General features: G+C 38.5%; 1 protein-coding gene across 1 annotated transcript in view; it reads left to right on the top strand.

The window, feature by feature from the left end:
- ME1 (malic enzyme 1, NADP(+)-dependent, cytosolic) overlaps window positions 1–17,828 on the top strand; it is a 79,644-nt gene that overhangs the window by 35,087 nt on the left and 26,729 nt on the right. Inside the window, exons 3-5 of the mRNA XM_009703256.1 lie at window positions 4,875–4,984; window positions 15,338–15,435; window positions 16,682–16,795. Coding sequence (XP_009701558.1) covers window positions 4,875–4,984; window positions 15,338–15,435; window positions 16,682–16,795 — 322 coding nt within the window. The remainder of the gene's footprint in view (window positions 1–4,874; window positions 4,985–15,337; window positions 15,436–16,681; window positions 16,796–17,828) is intronic.

Consider the following 17,828-nt stretch of genomic DNA (forward strand, 5'->3'; position numbering starts at 1 on the left):
ACAATTGAATAAAAATTTATTTATAAATGGGGAAAACTAAGCTAAGGCTGTTGCACAAAATATCTTATAAATTGGGAGAAGTACTGGAAACAGTGTTTTCTGGCAACCATGCATTATTCATTGGGACGGTTCTTTTTAATCCATTGTCCAGCATTTTCCTCCCATATTTGATGACAAATCTGATGTTGCATGCTTGCCGCCACTCTTGTCCGTATTTTCTGTCCGTAACAGAAAAAGGAAAGATGGCTTTGAACTTCTGTCCAGTTGGATCCCGATTCAGACTGCCTATATGAGTTGGAGCAAGAGACTAAGATCCAAGTACACAAAAAGACGTGGGTAACAAAGCAGGATTTATGAGGGGGAACAGTGAACTGAATTACCACTTTCTAGGGATGATTTATGTACATTTAATCATCTACCACAGTGACAGATCCCGAACAGGCAGAAGAGAGAAATTTGCAGCTACAAAACACATGCCTGGAAGAATCCAGCAGTCCTAGCCAGGCTACTCAAGCCAAGTTATTGCTATCAGAGAAGTGTTTTCCAGAGCAAGAAGATGGTTAAGAATTCACTAGGGCATTTGTTATGGTTGCATACTGAGGAGAAATGTCTCCCAGATTTTTATTTATTTTCTTAGTTTTGATAGTCTAGGACTAGATCCATCATTTCTTGAAGTGTTGATGCTCACTGGATAGGTTCTCTCTTCTGTTTATTTGTACCACCTTTCAGTATGAATGTGCATGTTAGTTATGTGTTTCTTCATTTTCCCCAATTATCCCCTATGTATCCCTGCATCAAGAGTAGTGATAGCTGGAGAAATGTTGTCTCTGTTTTCGGTAAGCGATAAGGCACGATATGTTCTATGTGACTCATGTTTGCACCGTTGTAACTGCATACAATGTCTGCTTGCTCCCATAACTCTATTGTTGGTGGCATGTTCGAATTAAAAGGATTTTAGGTTGCATTTTAAACGTGTATGCCTTCAAATTTCAAATAGGAAGGTGAAATTCTCCTAAGGCACATGATGATCAAGTTTAGCTGCTTGGATAAGCAGTACACAGGTTAACACCCTTAGTTCACACTATAACGATATGTAGTCCACTACTTTTAAAATACGGAGAAATATCTCTAACAGCGTTTTCTGTCATGACAGTTCCTTGTAACTTTGCCTCCTGATCTTCTTCTGCCTGGAACTGCTAGCCTTTTGCTTTTAACATATCCCCTGTAACAGTCAACCACAACCATTCAGTGGTGGTTTTGAATCTGATGATTTAGTTCGTAGCAAATCTCAGTTACTTGCTTCTGGACCTACCTGATCAGTCACTCGGTGTCAGCTAAGGAAACTCAGTGAAGTCAGTCTGTGCCATATCTGTATGAAGTATCGATGACACATGTTAAGATTGTCACATTTCAGGATAGCTGTATGCTTTGTTTTCTCTTTCCGTAATGTTTGAAAGATAATATGAATTACAGCACTGTAGTGACCTGCAGTTGCTGGAATTCGAGTGGTTTGGAAGGCACAGCAGGATTTGATGACTGCACATGGGCAAGCAATAAAGTGCTTGGTTCCCTTCTCATCCAGCAGTTGTTTGTCTACCATGCCCACCTATGATGAGGTGTGGTTCTGAACCGAAAATTTGCGATGACAATAGGGTACGAGGTGCAAACAGAGAGGACGTGTTCTGCTTTCATGAGGGTTAATTCAAATGGTTTCCCTTTATAGTGGAGAAACCACAGCCTAAAACCTTCCATCACGGTGCGACAGGGGTGAAAGGTTATTGCAGAGTGATACAGGGAGGAAAGTGGAACTGAGCTGTTGGCTGTGAATGTCTTTTTAGGTTTTGGCTCAACTTTCTGCTGTAAGTGATTGTGATAATAAGATGTGGAAGTCATAGAAGAATTGATGGCTGTTTTGGTGCGATCACTGCTTCCAGAACCATGTGGAACCTTTGTAGCCAATTCATTATTTCAAGGGGATTTTCTGGAATGCCAGAGATTAGCTATTTTGTATTACCTCATCTGCATGTCTCATCTGTTAGTAGTTTTGAGAATGGGAATACTCCAAGCAGAGAAACACTGTTATTTTCTTGTCTATCATGGGTTCCCAGTTTGATTAGACTTTTTTGAGGACATAGACCTCAAACTTCATGATTCTTAGGAGGTACTGCTGATCATAGGCAGCATTGAAATCTCGGGTTTTTTACCTGGGTGTCAAATATAACACTTGCAATGAATCACAATGCTGCTTAGAGATTTTTCTGCTATAATACCAAAATCTCAGAGGCCCAGAATTAGACTGCCTGCATTTTTTCCATTTTAATTAAACAGCCATGTTTCATGCTCTCTAGCTCAGAGAATTAGTATATATGGTGTGTCCAGTACAGGATGAGTGTTTTCTACAGGGACACTGATTTAATATAATTCACAGGGAGTTTTGACCCATGTCTACAAAGGCAATGGGTAAGAAAATGGAGGCAAATCAAATGCAGATGAGAAAATGGAATGTTATATATGGTAAAATAAAGAAACAGACACAGGCTTAATGACATCCAAGAAACACCAAGCTCCAGGATTCCAGACTGTTAATCTCATTAGTTTCATATTATTATCCAACTGTCAGCTCCTGGACCCTTATGGAATCACAGAAATTCACGTCAGATACTGAATCAGGTTAGAAATTTAAATTAATTATTGAAAGGTAGCTCCAGTTTCTTATTTGAACTTGGTTGTGATTTACTGTACTGAGTTCCTGACTCGCCAAATTCTCTTTTGAACAGTTGCCTGTCATTATGCTGCTGAAGAAGTCCAGGTATTTCCATAAAACCTGAAGATGTATTTATTTTCAGCAGGGATTACCATTCCTGCCAGTGGAATCCCAGTAGTTTTGGCTAATTGTAATATGGCTCTAAATATGTGATTTCCATGGAAATTAATTCAGTCACAGAAATTTTTGTCCTTTTTTATATTGATGGCTTTGCTTACTGTGGTTCCCAAACACATATATGATTTAAAGAAAAACTCGATTAAAATTAGATTATTTGTACTGAACTGCTCAGTATACGTATGTATTGCTTGATGAAGAGGGAACTGCTTGACTGTCTTGGATTTGTGCTGTTAGAAGATAAAGAAAAACCTCCTTTAGCTCAAACAGGGTATGTGTTTTTGAGATCTTGCTCTGTTAGACCTCAGTGGTAATATTTCCATAGCAACAGCTTAATGCAATATTTCTTTAAAGTTTTAATCACATGGCTCCTTAGTCTGTGCAAATTGCCGTTAGGTTTATTTAAACTTAAAATTCTTTTTATTTTTTTCTTTAAGAACTTTTCTTGTAATATTATTCCAGGGTGGCATAATGTTTATGTGATATTTCCAGATCCAAACTTGTACAGACGGTTTTAGTACTAACCCTATATTTTAAACTTTTTGTGTTTTACTTTTTTTTTTTCCTCATACAAGATTGACAGTATTCAGGTTATGGTTTTTTCTTTTTTTTTTTTTTCTTGTTGCCAATGTGCTGTGAACTTGAATTCAGTCTTTACATAGTTTTTGTCTAGAAATGTCTTTGGTGTTTTTTGGGGTTTTGTGGGGTTTTTGTTGGTCTTGTTTTAAGAAAGTATTTGAAAATGCCATATGGGAATGTTAAGCAAGGAATCCAGAGACAGTACTATTATGAAATGCGTATAAGGACTGGAGGATTCATAGTAGTAATATTAAATTAATTTAACATATTATTAACTTTCATTTTAGGAGTAACCTTATTGGCACACCAGGGCAATTTTTCACTTTTTAGGTATTGGCATATAAGTCTACTGCCCGGAGTCTGGAGTTTCCTGATTTAAAAAAAAACAAAACCAAAAAACCTCCTGTGTTCCTCTCTCCAATAATTTTTAGATGTATTTGAGATGCCTTATGCCTGTAGAAGTCAACATAGGCACCTACCTATACTAGAAAAACACTGTTGTTTGCTCCCTGTTGGTCGTGCAGCCTTGGCACACAGCTACCACAGGGTTCATCAGAAGTTACTCACCCATGCAGTTGAACTGACTTAGGTAGTTATATCAGCTAAATGATAGAAATTGTTCATCTGATGCAACTGCATACTATATTTTCGAAATTTAGTTTATAGAGATTTCAAAGTACTACAGGAAATGTCAATTTGAATTGTTTCATTAGCTGCAAGGATGAGAAAACATTGAAATGGATGGTAACGTTGATTCTTAGCATACTGTTTAAGAAACATCTAGTATTTACATCAGAAGATCAGTTTTGACAATCCCATGAAACAGTAGATGTAAGAAATTTAGATAACCTCTTTTCCGCATATACCCAAAGTTTTAGTGTGTTAGCCAAGTGTAACTCGATTCAAATTTGCAACTATCACTTTCCTTCCTTAAAGTGTTCTCCCATGTTTATCATTTGTCTAGATTAATTATGTTTCTGATCAAAACCTCTTTTATAATAAGAATGGTTGAGCATTGTGTTGTGACTGGTGTCATGCTGTGGACCTGCATAATGAGAAAAAAATAAAATCCATGTTCTGAATGTGTACTTTTTTACTACCTTCCTTACGGGGCCAATTTTTTTGTTCACTAGCTGATTGCTCAGCGAATATTTATGTTGAGATGTCTGCAGAGAGATGAAGGCCTTTTCCCCTGACCTTTTATTCTTAACTTAGAACTGAGTAAAGTGTATTAGTAGTCTAATTATGCCTTCTAGATAGTTCATATGAATGTAAAGATACAGGATATAATGGAAATATTAGTAGATGTATAAATCATATTATACTTGTATTCAAAATCTGACTGCAAATGTTAATAGCTTTTTAATATACAACTATGTATTATTTGTAATGCACAATTTTTTGGTCTTTCTAGGTATGGCATGAACTGCCTCATTCAATTTGAGGATTTTGCTAATGCTAATGCATTCCGCCTCCTCCATAAGTACCGTAACAAGTATTGCACTTTCAATGATGACATTCAAGGTAACAGACACTTTCTCTTCTCTTCACTCTTGTGATGCTCACCAGCCAGAAAAATGCGTCTTAATTGATGTACTGGAGGGAAAAAAATGTATCCGCTTTCCTGTGATATTTGAAGATGTTCAGTACAGGTCACATTTTGCCTTGGGTTTCCACAGCATGGGTTTGTGGTGAGCTGTCTTTGCTCTTAACCTTTCCTCTCTCATTTATGCCTCATGCTTTATTTAGATGTTCACTCTTCATGGGTATTTTTTTAATAGTTTAATGTGTGAATGGCTTTCTCATATAAATTAGTAACTTCAGATCTTTGGGCAAATGTCAAAGCTCAAGCCTGGACTGTATTTCCCTCATATCTTTTTTTTTTGTCACTGCAGTGACAACTGCTCTACTGTTCCTTCATGAGACAGAGCTTGCTTGATAAATGCTGAACTGTATTTCAGTTCTTAAACTGACAACTCAGTTAAATATCCTTCTAATTTTCCTTGCAGTCTCAGGGCTGCATTCAGTCTTAGAGGGGAAATTATGTCCCCGACTGCTTTCCCATCTGAATCATTTGTAGCAGCTGGCAAAAAGAAAAGATCTCAGTTGGGAAACATCAACAAGGGGGATTCCCCCAGTGCTCAATCTAGATAGGCATCTTGTCCCTTCCCTTCCGAGAAGACAGACAAGCAGGGCTGAAGTGATAGATGCTGCTGCTTGGGCTGCTTTATTGGAAAATAACTTTCTCTAGGGCAGTAAGTGCACTAGCTCCCATCCTTGCGAGGAGACTGAAGTCAGATGAATTGCTGGAGAGGGGTACCCAAGGAGGACCCTGAGAACCCATCTGCCTTGTATCCCTTCATGTTTCCCTGGGTAGTTGGAGGTCCTCAGCAGTGACAGGGTCAAAAATGGCAGTTTAACTGTCTTCATTCATAACAGCTTGCAGTGACACTTTAAGCCAAGCATTAGGAACTTGAGTTTTCCAAAAGTCATTCTTGAGTCATCTTGGGACCTAGGTCTTATTTCAGGGGTTCTCAACGCATGGCGCTGGCTGCAAATAGCACTTATCTTTCTGATGTTAGGGATTTGGCTAACCACATTAACTATGTTTCGGTTGAGCCTGGCTGAGTTTTACTTCTGCCTCTGAAACAGATCATGGAGGACAAACTCCTAGATGGGAAAAAAACTAATGTCATTTCCCTTTGTAAGAAGCGTGGTCCTTCTTACCCTGCAGGGTCTGAGTGTAGCCATGGCTACGACAGTCCAGTACAGCAGACCACACAATGTCTGGAAGTATCCCTAGTTGTTTAGAGACCCAGCTCCCATGGGGAATTTTCTTTCCTTGCAAGACAAAGGTCCTCACCCCAAATCAGAGAGAGACTCAACTACAGTGTAGTTTCAAAGAAATGGAAGGGAAGCATTTCAACCGAAGTTTACCAGATGTGGGTAAACTAAGCTGAAAAAGTCTTCTATGTCTCTAGATGCATTTTAAAACCATTGCTTTCTCTCTCATGCACCTTGGGAGGAGGTGTCTTCATGTCCAAAACTGCTGGAAGGTATCCATTTGGCTTTTGGCTGAGCTGCTGTAGCAGCTGTCAGTCTTCCTTAGAAGTGTAGTCATGTGCAGTCTTTTAATTTATTCAGTTTCTGCAATCTAATTTGTGTTTGTGGGTCTTTTGATATTTTCATAAATGATATCTGGGACCTTTGGGTGATCTCCATCCTTAATGCTTGTTTAGCTTCCAAGAGGTGAGGGCGGATGCATTTAGTCTACTCTGATCTCTGTTGTTTGTCATCATATCCCCATAAATACCTTCAGTCTCTTTTTTTTTTTTTGTAGGATGTCCTCTTCCCCTGTAACGTGGCAGTGGAGTAACAACAGGCCAAATATAGATCCAGGGATCTTTTCTCCCTCTTTCTATTCCAGCTTTATAAACCCTAAGGATCTGTCACCTGACAACTTCAATGAGGATAGATGATGCTAACTTTTTTAGCAATCCTTAGAGACTTTCAGTTTCTAAATGACATGGTTTTTTCCAGGCTACTTGAAAGAGTGGCCTTCTCTGTATGCAAGTTGTATTTTCTACCCCTAGAGCAGTAAAGCTGACAAATAGCCTCAGGCCAATAAAAACAAACGCACGCAACACTGCATCTGATTTGCCGTCATCTTCTGAAGATAGTGCTTACATGATATTTTAAACATAGCTTCTCCTAGTCCAAATATTTGTCAAGCCAGAGCTATTTTAATGATCAAAAGAAATGTTTAATATGTTTCATGGAAGGCCTTGAGGCTTTTTTCACTGCCATAGGATATCCAAACAAAGGATTCCTATATATCTTAGTGATGCAAGGAGGGCCTTTATGTACCTCAAATCTAAAAAAAAAAGATTATACAATCCTGACTCTCTTGCCAGACGCTATGAAAGATAAAGAAAATATGGCAAGCCAAATACCCATTTGCAAGTAGTAACTTGGACAAATGCCTTCTGTGAGCTCGCAGCTATGTGCAGGGTGTCAGCATGCCCCTCAGTGACGCCACTGCGGAACATTTGGAAAAAAGTGTCTGCCAAAACACTGATCTTATAAAACCACTAAAGATTGGCCATTAAGGTTCACCTGTAGCTATATTTAAGAATTTCTGGAAACAGTTTTGTCTCCATCCCTGCTGCAGCACGGTCACATCCTTTACTTTGGGAAAAGCTTTGTAACTTTTTCTTTGTCCTCTCTGTCTACTCAAGGAATTGGGAACAAGAGCGAACAGGATTCTGACCAACTGCTATAAATCTGTATTGGAATAATAAAATTGCTCTTATTTCATCATTCTAGAAAGCATCTTGGGTTTTGGATGGGTGGTAAATTTTTTCCCCTCTGCGATTATGATAATTTCTTCATATTTATATTTTCAAAATATTTTTTTTTTAGAAACACAATAGCAATAATGTTGCTTTAGGGAGAAAATATTCACATTTTTCCTTGGATTCTTGTTTGGTTTTATTCTGACCACAAATTGGCTTGCTTCTTTTTTTGTTTCCGCTCTGAAACATATAGAACATGGTTTTTGGAAATGAAAATCGGTGAAAGCCTTGGATTCAAAACAGATACTTTTATCTGGTTTTCTCTAACTATTAGAGAGCATTTTCCAAAACTAGGGGTTTTTTATCATCATTTCCTATATGGGAGAAATATTAATTAATATTGTAATGTCAAGCTTTGTGACATCTAGAAATACCTGAATTAGATCAGGTTGCTAGCTTTGCTCATCTCCAGTATATTTAGGAAGGAGGAGTCATAGGGACAGGGTAAAATTTTCGTTAAGATATGTGGTTTGTTTTTATTTTCTCTCCAACCCCTGTCTGGGAGTGGACCAATGCCAGAAGAAGAATAGGGGCTTGTGTTGCCGAACGGAGCTGTTTTATCAGGGTGGAAGACATTCTCTGCCTGATCACCCCTCGGAGGGAGGCAGGGTTGGGATTCACGGTTTAGGGGGCAGAAAATCTCCTTGGAGAAACTAACCCGTTCCCTTCCCTGCTGCATGGATGTTGAATGAATCTCTTAAGATCGGTTAAAGAAGTCCTAGGTACAAGTCCAGGATTGCAGTGTCTGAAATCCCGCTCACGGGTGGGATCGGCTCGGGCCGTACCTGCATGCCCCTCCTCAGGCCCTGTTGCTGGGGCGGAGCAGGGTGCCGCAGCGCTCCCTTCCCACACCCACCTTGGTTTTGGGGTGTCTCTGGAAAGAGGTTTTGCTACTTGAGCACAGTCAGTGGCTTAAGGCAAGTTTGCATGTCTTGGGAGCTGTGCATTTGTTTTACGTGGGTGTCTCAGCGCTTATCACGTGGCAGCTGGTTGTAGACATTGCTGACATGGATAAATTTGAAATAGCTTAAATTTCTCTAGCCTTGCTGCCTCTATGCAGGTCGATTATTTCAATTACTTCAATTGTTTTTATTTTTTCCCCACCCCTGTATTTTAAAATTGTCTCAATTGACAATGACAAACTTCTGCAGTATAAGCCAATCTACATAAAATAAGTGTTTCGCTATGCAGTATAATGCTGTTTTTATTCTAGTGTTATAGCTCTATTTCACTGTGCCCACAGTTGCAGTGCTTTCCTCCATTATGGACACAGAGCCTATATTTTATGCCAACAAAAATATTTACATGGAGAGATTGCACTGGATTGGAATTAACTTTGGTATCCATCATGACCTTAGATGTCATTAGTTTTTAACAGCTGGGCTGTTTAAATCCATCAAAATTGTATGAAAAGAAACAGACCTAAAATAAAAACGTAGAGCACATATGATTTAAGATTATTATTCCATCTTACATGTGTGGTTTGTTTTAAAATACATGCTAATGTTCAACAGGCTGCCATTTGAATAATTAGAAAAATTATACCTGGAAGTTGTGTTAATGACCAGTTTAACGTTAAGTCAGTGCAGTTCTCAGAGATCAGAATTTCTCTGTCACGAGCGTTTTCCTTTGTAAGATTTAATTCTTTTTGACATTAACATTGGAAATGATACATTTGGTACCTGGAAATTCCAGTTCTTGAAACCAAATTGTAAAGAAGGTTTGGGGTTTGTTGTTGTGGTTGTGATGGGCATGGGGCTTCCAGTTCATTCTCTGACCAAGAATTTGGAAAATGCAAAGTTGAATGACATGGAATAGCTCACATGTTGATATTGTAGATCTCAAATTCTGATATGCACTGTGGAAAACCTCTTTCATAATATGAAGTGACATTTGCTTCCAGGTGAAACAGACGCTGGGATTTTTAAAATAAAATAATAATAATAAAAAAAACTATTAAGACATATACTGTAGGGTTATGTGAAGTGTGTTTTCCTCCAGTATATTCAGGATATCACCACTCCATTACTCAGTATGCTTTCAAGTAAATCCCCCACTGTAGCTTTTGTGGACTTTTCTGTGTATATACAAGTATGTGTATATGCAAGTACGTGTACGTACAAGTATTCTGTTATTTCATTTTTTGCGCGTTATGGGTTAAAAAAGAAATCCATTCTCACCGTGGTCCTGGGCAACCAGCTGCAGGTGGCCAGGCTTGAGCAGGGGGGTTGCACCAGGTGACCTCGCAGCCTCAGCCACCCTGTGCTTCTGGGACCCTGTATCCCTTTTCAAATATACTAAGTGGTTGCTCTTTTAAAAAGGCTCCATTTCCCCTTCACTGGAGCCTTTTCCCCTCTTCCCACTGCCTGCCTGTCGCAGCTGCGGAGCGGGGCAGCGTGCATACAAAGCTTTAGAAAAGCCAGTCCGTGGCAAGGAGAAGGAGCTCCCAACTCTTAAAAGAGTGTCGTTTTGAACTACCCGCAGCCGTAGCATTTGCCTCACTAGCAACTGTGAGATTACACCTTTGAGACAGGATCTTTACTCTCACCTTTCTTCCCAGTAAGTGTAGGAAAGGGGAATGGATTTATTTTTTCCCTGGCACTCTATGCAGTGTTATTTGGAAGACTGGCCATGTTAACATGTGATTTCTATTACCCTGTGTATTGAGAAATATGAATTTTACTTTTACCACTTGCTGATCTTTTAGTTCAGAATGAATAGCTGAGACTTTAGGATGTGCTGCAGAAATTCCTCCCCGCTTCTTGTTTGCTAGCTTTTTAAGATGAGATAGGGAAAATGACATAGAGGAACTACTAGTACTTGATTACGAGTTTTATTTTTTGAAACTTTAAAATAATGGACAAATGCTTCAGGGCTGTAAGCCATTTCTTGCTAATTTAAATGAAACTGCATCCAATAATAATTAAGTTCTTGTTCCTTATGTTTTGGGGCTTCCTCCTCCCCCCCTTTTTTTTCTTTAATTATTGCATCTGCTGAAAGAAGACTCTGTGCTCCAAAGCATTTATAATGTGCCAACCCCAAAAGGCTGTGGTCTCTAGGATTTCCTTTGACATATTCATGCTCAGTCGTACAGTTTACAGTAACAAGTAAGGCTAAAGAATCTTGGACCGAAAACAAAGACTTGATAAAGAACAGTGGACTTCAAAATTTCACATCTACCATATTTTTACAAGATATGACTTGCCTTCCTGGAAAACTGTAATGAAATGTTTGCTGTCACGGCAGCTGACACTGCTTTAGAAAAATATCCTTTGTTGAACTTGTGGTTATTCTTCTAGAAATTTGTGGAAAATAGAATCGGTTTTCAAAATCATATCCATGATCAATGTCTGTGTCATTCTGCACACAAGAGATTTAACCTGTGCTCTGTGGGAGAGGGAGGCAAAGCCATTTCTCTCCTTCCTATAGTGATGACAGTCGGAAAAGCACAGAAATCCTGTTTCTGCTTCGTAATGTCCATGAAAAGTGGTTAGGCTTTGGCAGATGGATGTGAATTGCATTTTGATTCTTTTCAAATACTCGAGTCAGTCTTCAGGGTGAAATTTAAGGTCATGCCGTTAGTCCGAGCAGTTCCGGTTAAACAGATCTACTATTCACGCTGACGGTGCCTTCCTTTCAATAGGAAGGAATAAGGGAAGCTGCTGACGAGGAGTGATGACAGCCACTGCCAGCAGCGGTGATACTGGGTTCACTAATCTAATAAACTGGGTTAAGGTGCTTTTTAGAGTCAAATGGCTGAGTAAAACTGATGTGGAGTACTTTTAAAATACTGTTTTTAGAGCAGTTCTGTGCAAATTGTGGTTCGTGAGAAATGCAATGTTTAAGCCTTTAATATATTGCTATTATAACCTTTGTTCTGAATCACCCTCATAATGAACACTCAGATAATGATAACTCACATCCCATATAAATAATCAATGCAAAATGTTATTGACGGTCAAGGTAGTATTTTATTCATGTTTCATATCTCTCTTCTTTTTCCTTAAAACAGATGATGGTATTGTAATAGAGTTTGTAAAAGTACCCCAACTGGTAACACTTAATTGTAGTCCATTTTTCTGGCTAACAAACCTAACGACAGTACATCAGCCATGAAGATAAGCAGGATCCCAGTATTCCCATTTGCTATAAATCTGCAGTGTTTCATTTTGTCTCTGTCACCAGAAAGTGGCTTGAAGAGCAGCTTTCCCAGATCTCTGGGAAGTCCTCTGAGGGCAGGGTGCTGCAGTGGTCACAACTTCTGTCTTCAACTTCAAGGGCTGGAAACAGGACCTTACAGTGCTCCAGCTCAGCTTTCCTTTTCAGGAGACCAGATCCATAGTTTTGGGAAAAAGCCGTGTTACGTAGGCTTCCTCCTCCTCCTCCTCCTCCTCCTCCTCCCCTCCTGCAAGCACAGCTGTGTAATATAAAATAGAAGAAAGAATTTGGCATCCAAAGAGAAGATGAGATTTTTTTTTTTTTTATTGCTGGTTATGAGGATTGTTTGGTAGAATACCAAGGGAAACAGAGTGCGGTCTGACTTCTCTCTTTTGCCATTTTTGGTCTTTGCCAATTTGGCACTTGCCAGAGGAAGACTTAATTTCATCTGGGAAAGAAACAAACTAGCTCTTGGATACTGTGGGGTGGAAGTATCTCAGCCTGATGGTTGTTGTTCCCAAAGCTGTGCCTCAGAGGAACCATTTTTTAGATTTTTTTTTTCTTTCTGCTTTAGAACTGAGGGAGAAGAGCGTAAATTATCTCAGCTCTCAGAACAAGTCATAAAAATGACTAAATAACTAAAAATGACAAATTTGTATGGTCTAAACATTAAGTGAGCTGAGAACAAGGTGTCCTGTGTTTCTGATGATTCAAGGGAAAAGTCATAATCAAAAGCACGTAACAAACTTTTTAATTCTAAAGACACATGGTTTTGAACTGTTCAGGTGGATTTACTTCACAAAGTGACTTTTTAAGGGACTTTCTAACTTTAAAATGTGTTCTTAAGTTTTACTAAGGGTTACCTTATATTTTTTTAAAAAGTAACCATTCATAAAACTCAGGTGATCCTACCTATAATCCACAGATTCGAACCGAACCTTCAACACATCAACTAAATGATGTCTTTTAAGGAGAGGTTTACCCGTTACCAGGCTTCTTACTACTTCTGTTCTTTTAGTTCCTTAGCTACATGTATTTGAAACTTAATGGTCTCTGTGCCTGCAATATGAATACCTGTTTTGAGCATCTCCTTGAGTTTCATGTAGAGATTACTGCTATCTCAGCTTTAAACGTTGCCTTGCTTATGAGAAAGTAGACTTGTGAATAGCAAAAGTACATCCTTCAGGGGAGCTGCACGTTGAGGGCAAATGTCCAACGTGCAGATTCTGGGCCAAGAGCTTTTGGAGGTCTGGTCATACCTATTTCACACTTTTTCTGAAGGAAAAATCAGTAGCAATGTGAATTCTCTCCTCAGAAGCAACCAGGTGGCACAATTGTAGTTAGGGCTGTGGTGACCAGGAACAGAATTGTAGGAGCCAGCAGATCTCCTCCTTGCAAGTTCTTGCAGGCTTCTCAAATTCATTTATGGCCTCATCTTTGGTTTCTTTGAGTCAGTCAACGGCAGCCGCTGCCTGTAGAAGGAAGAATTTGGTTCTTATTCCCAGAACTGAACAAGGAGGACATCTCAGGGCCTGTGTTCATCTCCCTGTAGCTCAGCTCTCTCTCAAGCAGATAGGCATCATAAATCGTCGAAGACTGTTGAAACCCATTTTTCCACTTTCAATACCTAATTGTTAGTGCCTGATACAGCTTTTTCAGTCCTGATGAAATCAGTGCTGTCCGCTGTCGGTTCTTCGGAATGTCCTCTAAAAAGACACATTGAGCACAACTTTTCTGCTGGCATCATCTACCTCACTCCCATATCCCTGTCCACAGGATGTCTTTATGGGTTCTGTTAACTTGTTGAAAACTGATGCACTTTCTCAGGTTTTTTTTTTTCCCCAGCATTTAATGGATCCAAGTTCCTTGCAGAAATAAAGAGTCTGACTGTCTTTTTCTTGGTCCACCTTCTGCCTGGGCTTTAGTGACGATGATCATTTGTGAAAAATACAAGCTTGTTACTTGAAGTCAATAATCCATGAAAGAAGGCCTTCCCCCTCCAGTAGGCTTTGTTGGGGAGAAGGAGGAACTGGTCTTCGGATCAGAAGAGCCAGATATCAGGTCCTGGTGACTAAATACAACTTTCTTCAGCATGACAGAAGCTGACAGCTAGACTCATCGGTCCTAACGATTCAGCTGCAGTGTTGTGTATAGATTTGGGTCCTGCAATTCAAGAAAGATAAGAAATAAATGGATAAAGTCCAGAGGAGAGAAATGAGTGCTAAGTATTTTAGAAAACATAATTTTCTGAAAGAGTGGAAGAGTTGGGATTATTCCACATAAGAAAAGCACGTTGGGACACCATTAGTCTTCAAATATAATACACGTCTTGTTGCAAAGAGAAAAGGTTTTCCAGTGGTAGATAAGACGAGGCCAAAATAGAAGAAGAAAAAACATTTAGATTTGAATTTTTCAACAGAAAGTATATTGAAGCACTGGAATAGCTTGCTGAGGAGATCATAGGAGTGTTCGAAAGAAGATATTAGGAACAAGTTAGACAAAGATCTGTCAGAAATCGCAGGGGTATGGTTGATCCTGCCATTGTGAACAGATTTGGGTTAGATGCCTGCTTGAGATCCCTCTATTGCCCTACTTTTTATTAATAACTCTTTCTCATGATGAGGACCAAAATCTTTCAATGCAAAGACATACAAGTATCTCATTCTTTGTGGTTCTGATTTGGAGAAGAAAAGCCTTCACAGGCTAAATCATAACATTAAATGTTACCCTTTTGCCTTGTGTGGCATCACTCAAAGATACATTACAAAAGGTACTTCCAATGTTTTAGATGCTGGTAAGCTGGAACCCCTGGAATCCTGAGGGCGTTTAGACGCAGTAGGAGAGTTGGTGTCTTAAATAAGCTGGCTTTACTCTTTCAGCTAGCTTAGCTTCTCTGTAAATGTTCACAGTATGCTCTTCTACTCTGACAACCTCCCTATGAGAAATAAAGTTTTATTTTAGTCTTGTATTTTACTGCATTTGAAGTATATTTGAAGAATGAGACCAGTATATTAATTTTCAGTATCTGGAGTCCTTCAAAATACTTCTGTCTGGGCTCTCACACCCGTTTCTTCTGAAAAAGGTCATAATCAGAATATTTTGTAATAATTCGAATGCCCCAACCGTTATGCCCATCCAGTAGAATCAATCAGTCATATTTTATTTAATGTTATTCTGAAGATATTCCCACTTACATTTAATTTCATAATAATAAAGTAGAGCAAACTCCAATTCCACTGAACTTTTTGTTACTACCCTAAGTACTTGTATCTTTTAGCCAAAAGATGCTGTTGACTTATTTAGAATGTAATGCTTTGTAATTATTTCCGGAATAACCAAATACATTCTTTTTTTTTAATTTCAGGAACTGCATCTGTGGCTGTTGCAGGGCTTCTTGCCGCTCTGCGTATCACCAAGAACAGGTTATCAGATCATACAGTGTTATTCCAGGGAGCTGGGGAGGTATGTATTTTTATACATCAAGAAAAATTGTACTATGAAGACTTTTTCTTAATATTTAATCCAGTTGTATGTATCCAGTTAACAAGAAGATTAAATGGATAGAATGATCACTAACACTTGCTGAAAGTTGATTCAGTTTTGTGTAGTCCAGATATCTATAATTTGATTCAGTATTCGGTGCTACTGAGATCAGGTCTGTAGTTTTCAGAACAACTTGCATCCCTGTCTGGCATGTCAATGCCTTTGTACATCACGACTGTCCATCTCTGTGAAGTTCCTTCCCCTGGTTTTGCTCCATGTTCAACAGACAGATGAATCCATGGTCTAATGTTTATTTTTTTTCATTCATACTGTCAGTGTGCCTGTTGCAAGGTAATAGTAGATATCATCCCTGCCGCGGGAGCTCATTCCTAATAAAACTACTTATTTCTTAACTGAAAAAGGGGAACCTCACTTGATTCTCAGTGAAACTGAATAATAAAGAACAAAAACCAGAATCAACCTGGTTATAAATATGTATATGAGTTGGTAATCAGAAATACTGAGTAGTCTGTTGGCTCATTTTGTTGCCTGTTTTTCAATCCGTATCTGTATGACATTTGATCTGTTGGATGAAATATTATAAAGTCCAGTAAGAATGATGGATGTTTCAGCAAAATATTGATAAGTGAATTTTTCTCGCCTCCGCTTTCACTGGGAGCACAGCCAAGTCTAGAGTTACAAAACATATGAACAGTAGGTAAAAGGAGACTTACCTTCTTGATGGACATCTTAAAAAAAGATAAGAGCAAAAAATCTTTTAGAACTGCATTTTACTTTCTGGCATGCAGAGTGTGGTTTCCTTTGGTTTAAATTAAATTAAAAAAAAATCTAATGAACAAATAAAACTTCAAAGAAGAAAAAATATTTAATGTGTTCTGAGATGATTATGTGGAATAAATGTTAATTTTAGCTTTTTTCATTAAACTTCAAACATTTATTATGCTCTCCACACTGTAAATGCCATCTTAAGATTTATGTATACTGTAATTTATCTATATGATTTAAGATTTATCTACATTATGGTTTCTAATTACTAAGTGGTAGCAACAGTTCATTAGTGTTTACTTTATGAAAAAATGATGATTCAGTTTTGTTGTTAAATAAAATTAAGAACATTACCTAAATAGTGGGTAGAGGAAACAAGTGAGCAGGAGACTTCTTTCATTTCTAGTTTCGTATACTACTTTTCTTCTCTTTCCTCCAGGCTGCACTGGGGATAGCAAACCTCATTGTTATGGCTATGGAAAAAGAAGGGGTATCTAAAGATGCAGCTATCAAAAGGATATGGATGGTTGACTCAAAGGGATTAATTGTAAAGGTAATACATTTGTAAAGGTAATACATTTGTAAAGGTAATACATTTGTAAAGGTAATAATTTTCTCATTCCCTTTAATATCGTGATAGTTATTTGTAGTCTGTAGATAAAGGCAGGATTGTTTTCTTTGTGAAAGCAACTACAATAATTTCTCTCTCTTGACATGGCAAGCTGTTCTTCTTTTCTAAAGTGTATTAAATGAATGACAGCTCCCATGTTACTTCGGGGCAGGGTGTGATTATGCTTGGAGTTCCTGCTCTATTTCTGTTAGGGATGAGCACATAATGAAGAGAATTTTTCAGCAGTTCATTAAAAAATGCGTAAGGAAAGAAATGTTCTACTTGTGGGTTTAGTATTTCCCATGTTAATGCCACTGTTATTTGTTAGCACAATATTGCACAAAGATGTATAGATACATTATTGAGGATAGCATTCAAGGATTTTTTTGAAAGGAACAAATATTTTTGAAGAGAATATTTTCCTGGTATTGCAAGCATGTCGTCCTGCTGCAAGAACTGAGATATATTGCATCAAATAGCTTCTACGCACAGTGATATAGGTCATGTTGCAGATGTTGTGGTCTGCAGTGCTATCAACACTGGTCAGAATTTGAAGCCGCTGAGAGACTTCATCGCTCACCCTTACCTCATTCCTTCCATGTGCCAAAATAAAGAAACATATGAATTCCATGTGCCAGAATAAAGAAACTGGTGTGTTTTAAAAGGTGGTTATGTATTTAATAGTTTGTGAGCTACTTAAAAGAAATGGATGTGGGGCCAGTTGGCTTTGCTTTTTCACCTTGCCTGTTGGTTAGCAGTGTTTATGGTCATCTTTGTTGGCACTGCACTCTTGCGCAGTGTTCTTTAGCTGTCTAATGTTTAATCGTTTGTAGTTTACGTACCTTTGCCTCAGGAGCATGCATTCTGCAGTCAATGTCTGTGTTGGTTTATGGAACAGCATCACAGCACCTTTCACTCATACTGTCGAAGGGAAAATAGTAGGATTGTAAACATTGAGATGGGAGAGCAATTACTA

The sequence above is a fragment of the Cariama cristata genome, unplaced genomic scaffold (assembly GCF_000690535.1).
Source record: "Cariama cristata isolate BGI_N322 unplaced genomic scaffold, ASM69053v1 scaffold2327, whole genome shotgun sequence".
Taxonomy (NCBI): Eukaryota; Metazoa; Chordata; class Aves; order Cariamiformes; family Cariamidae; genus Cariama; species Cariama cristata.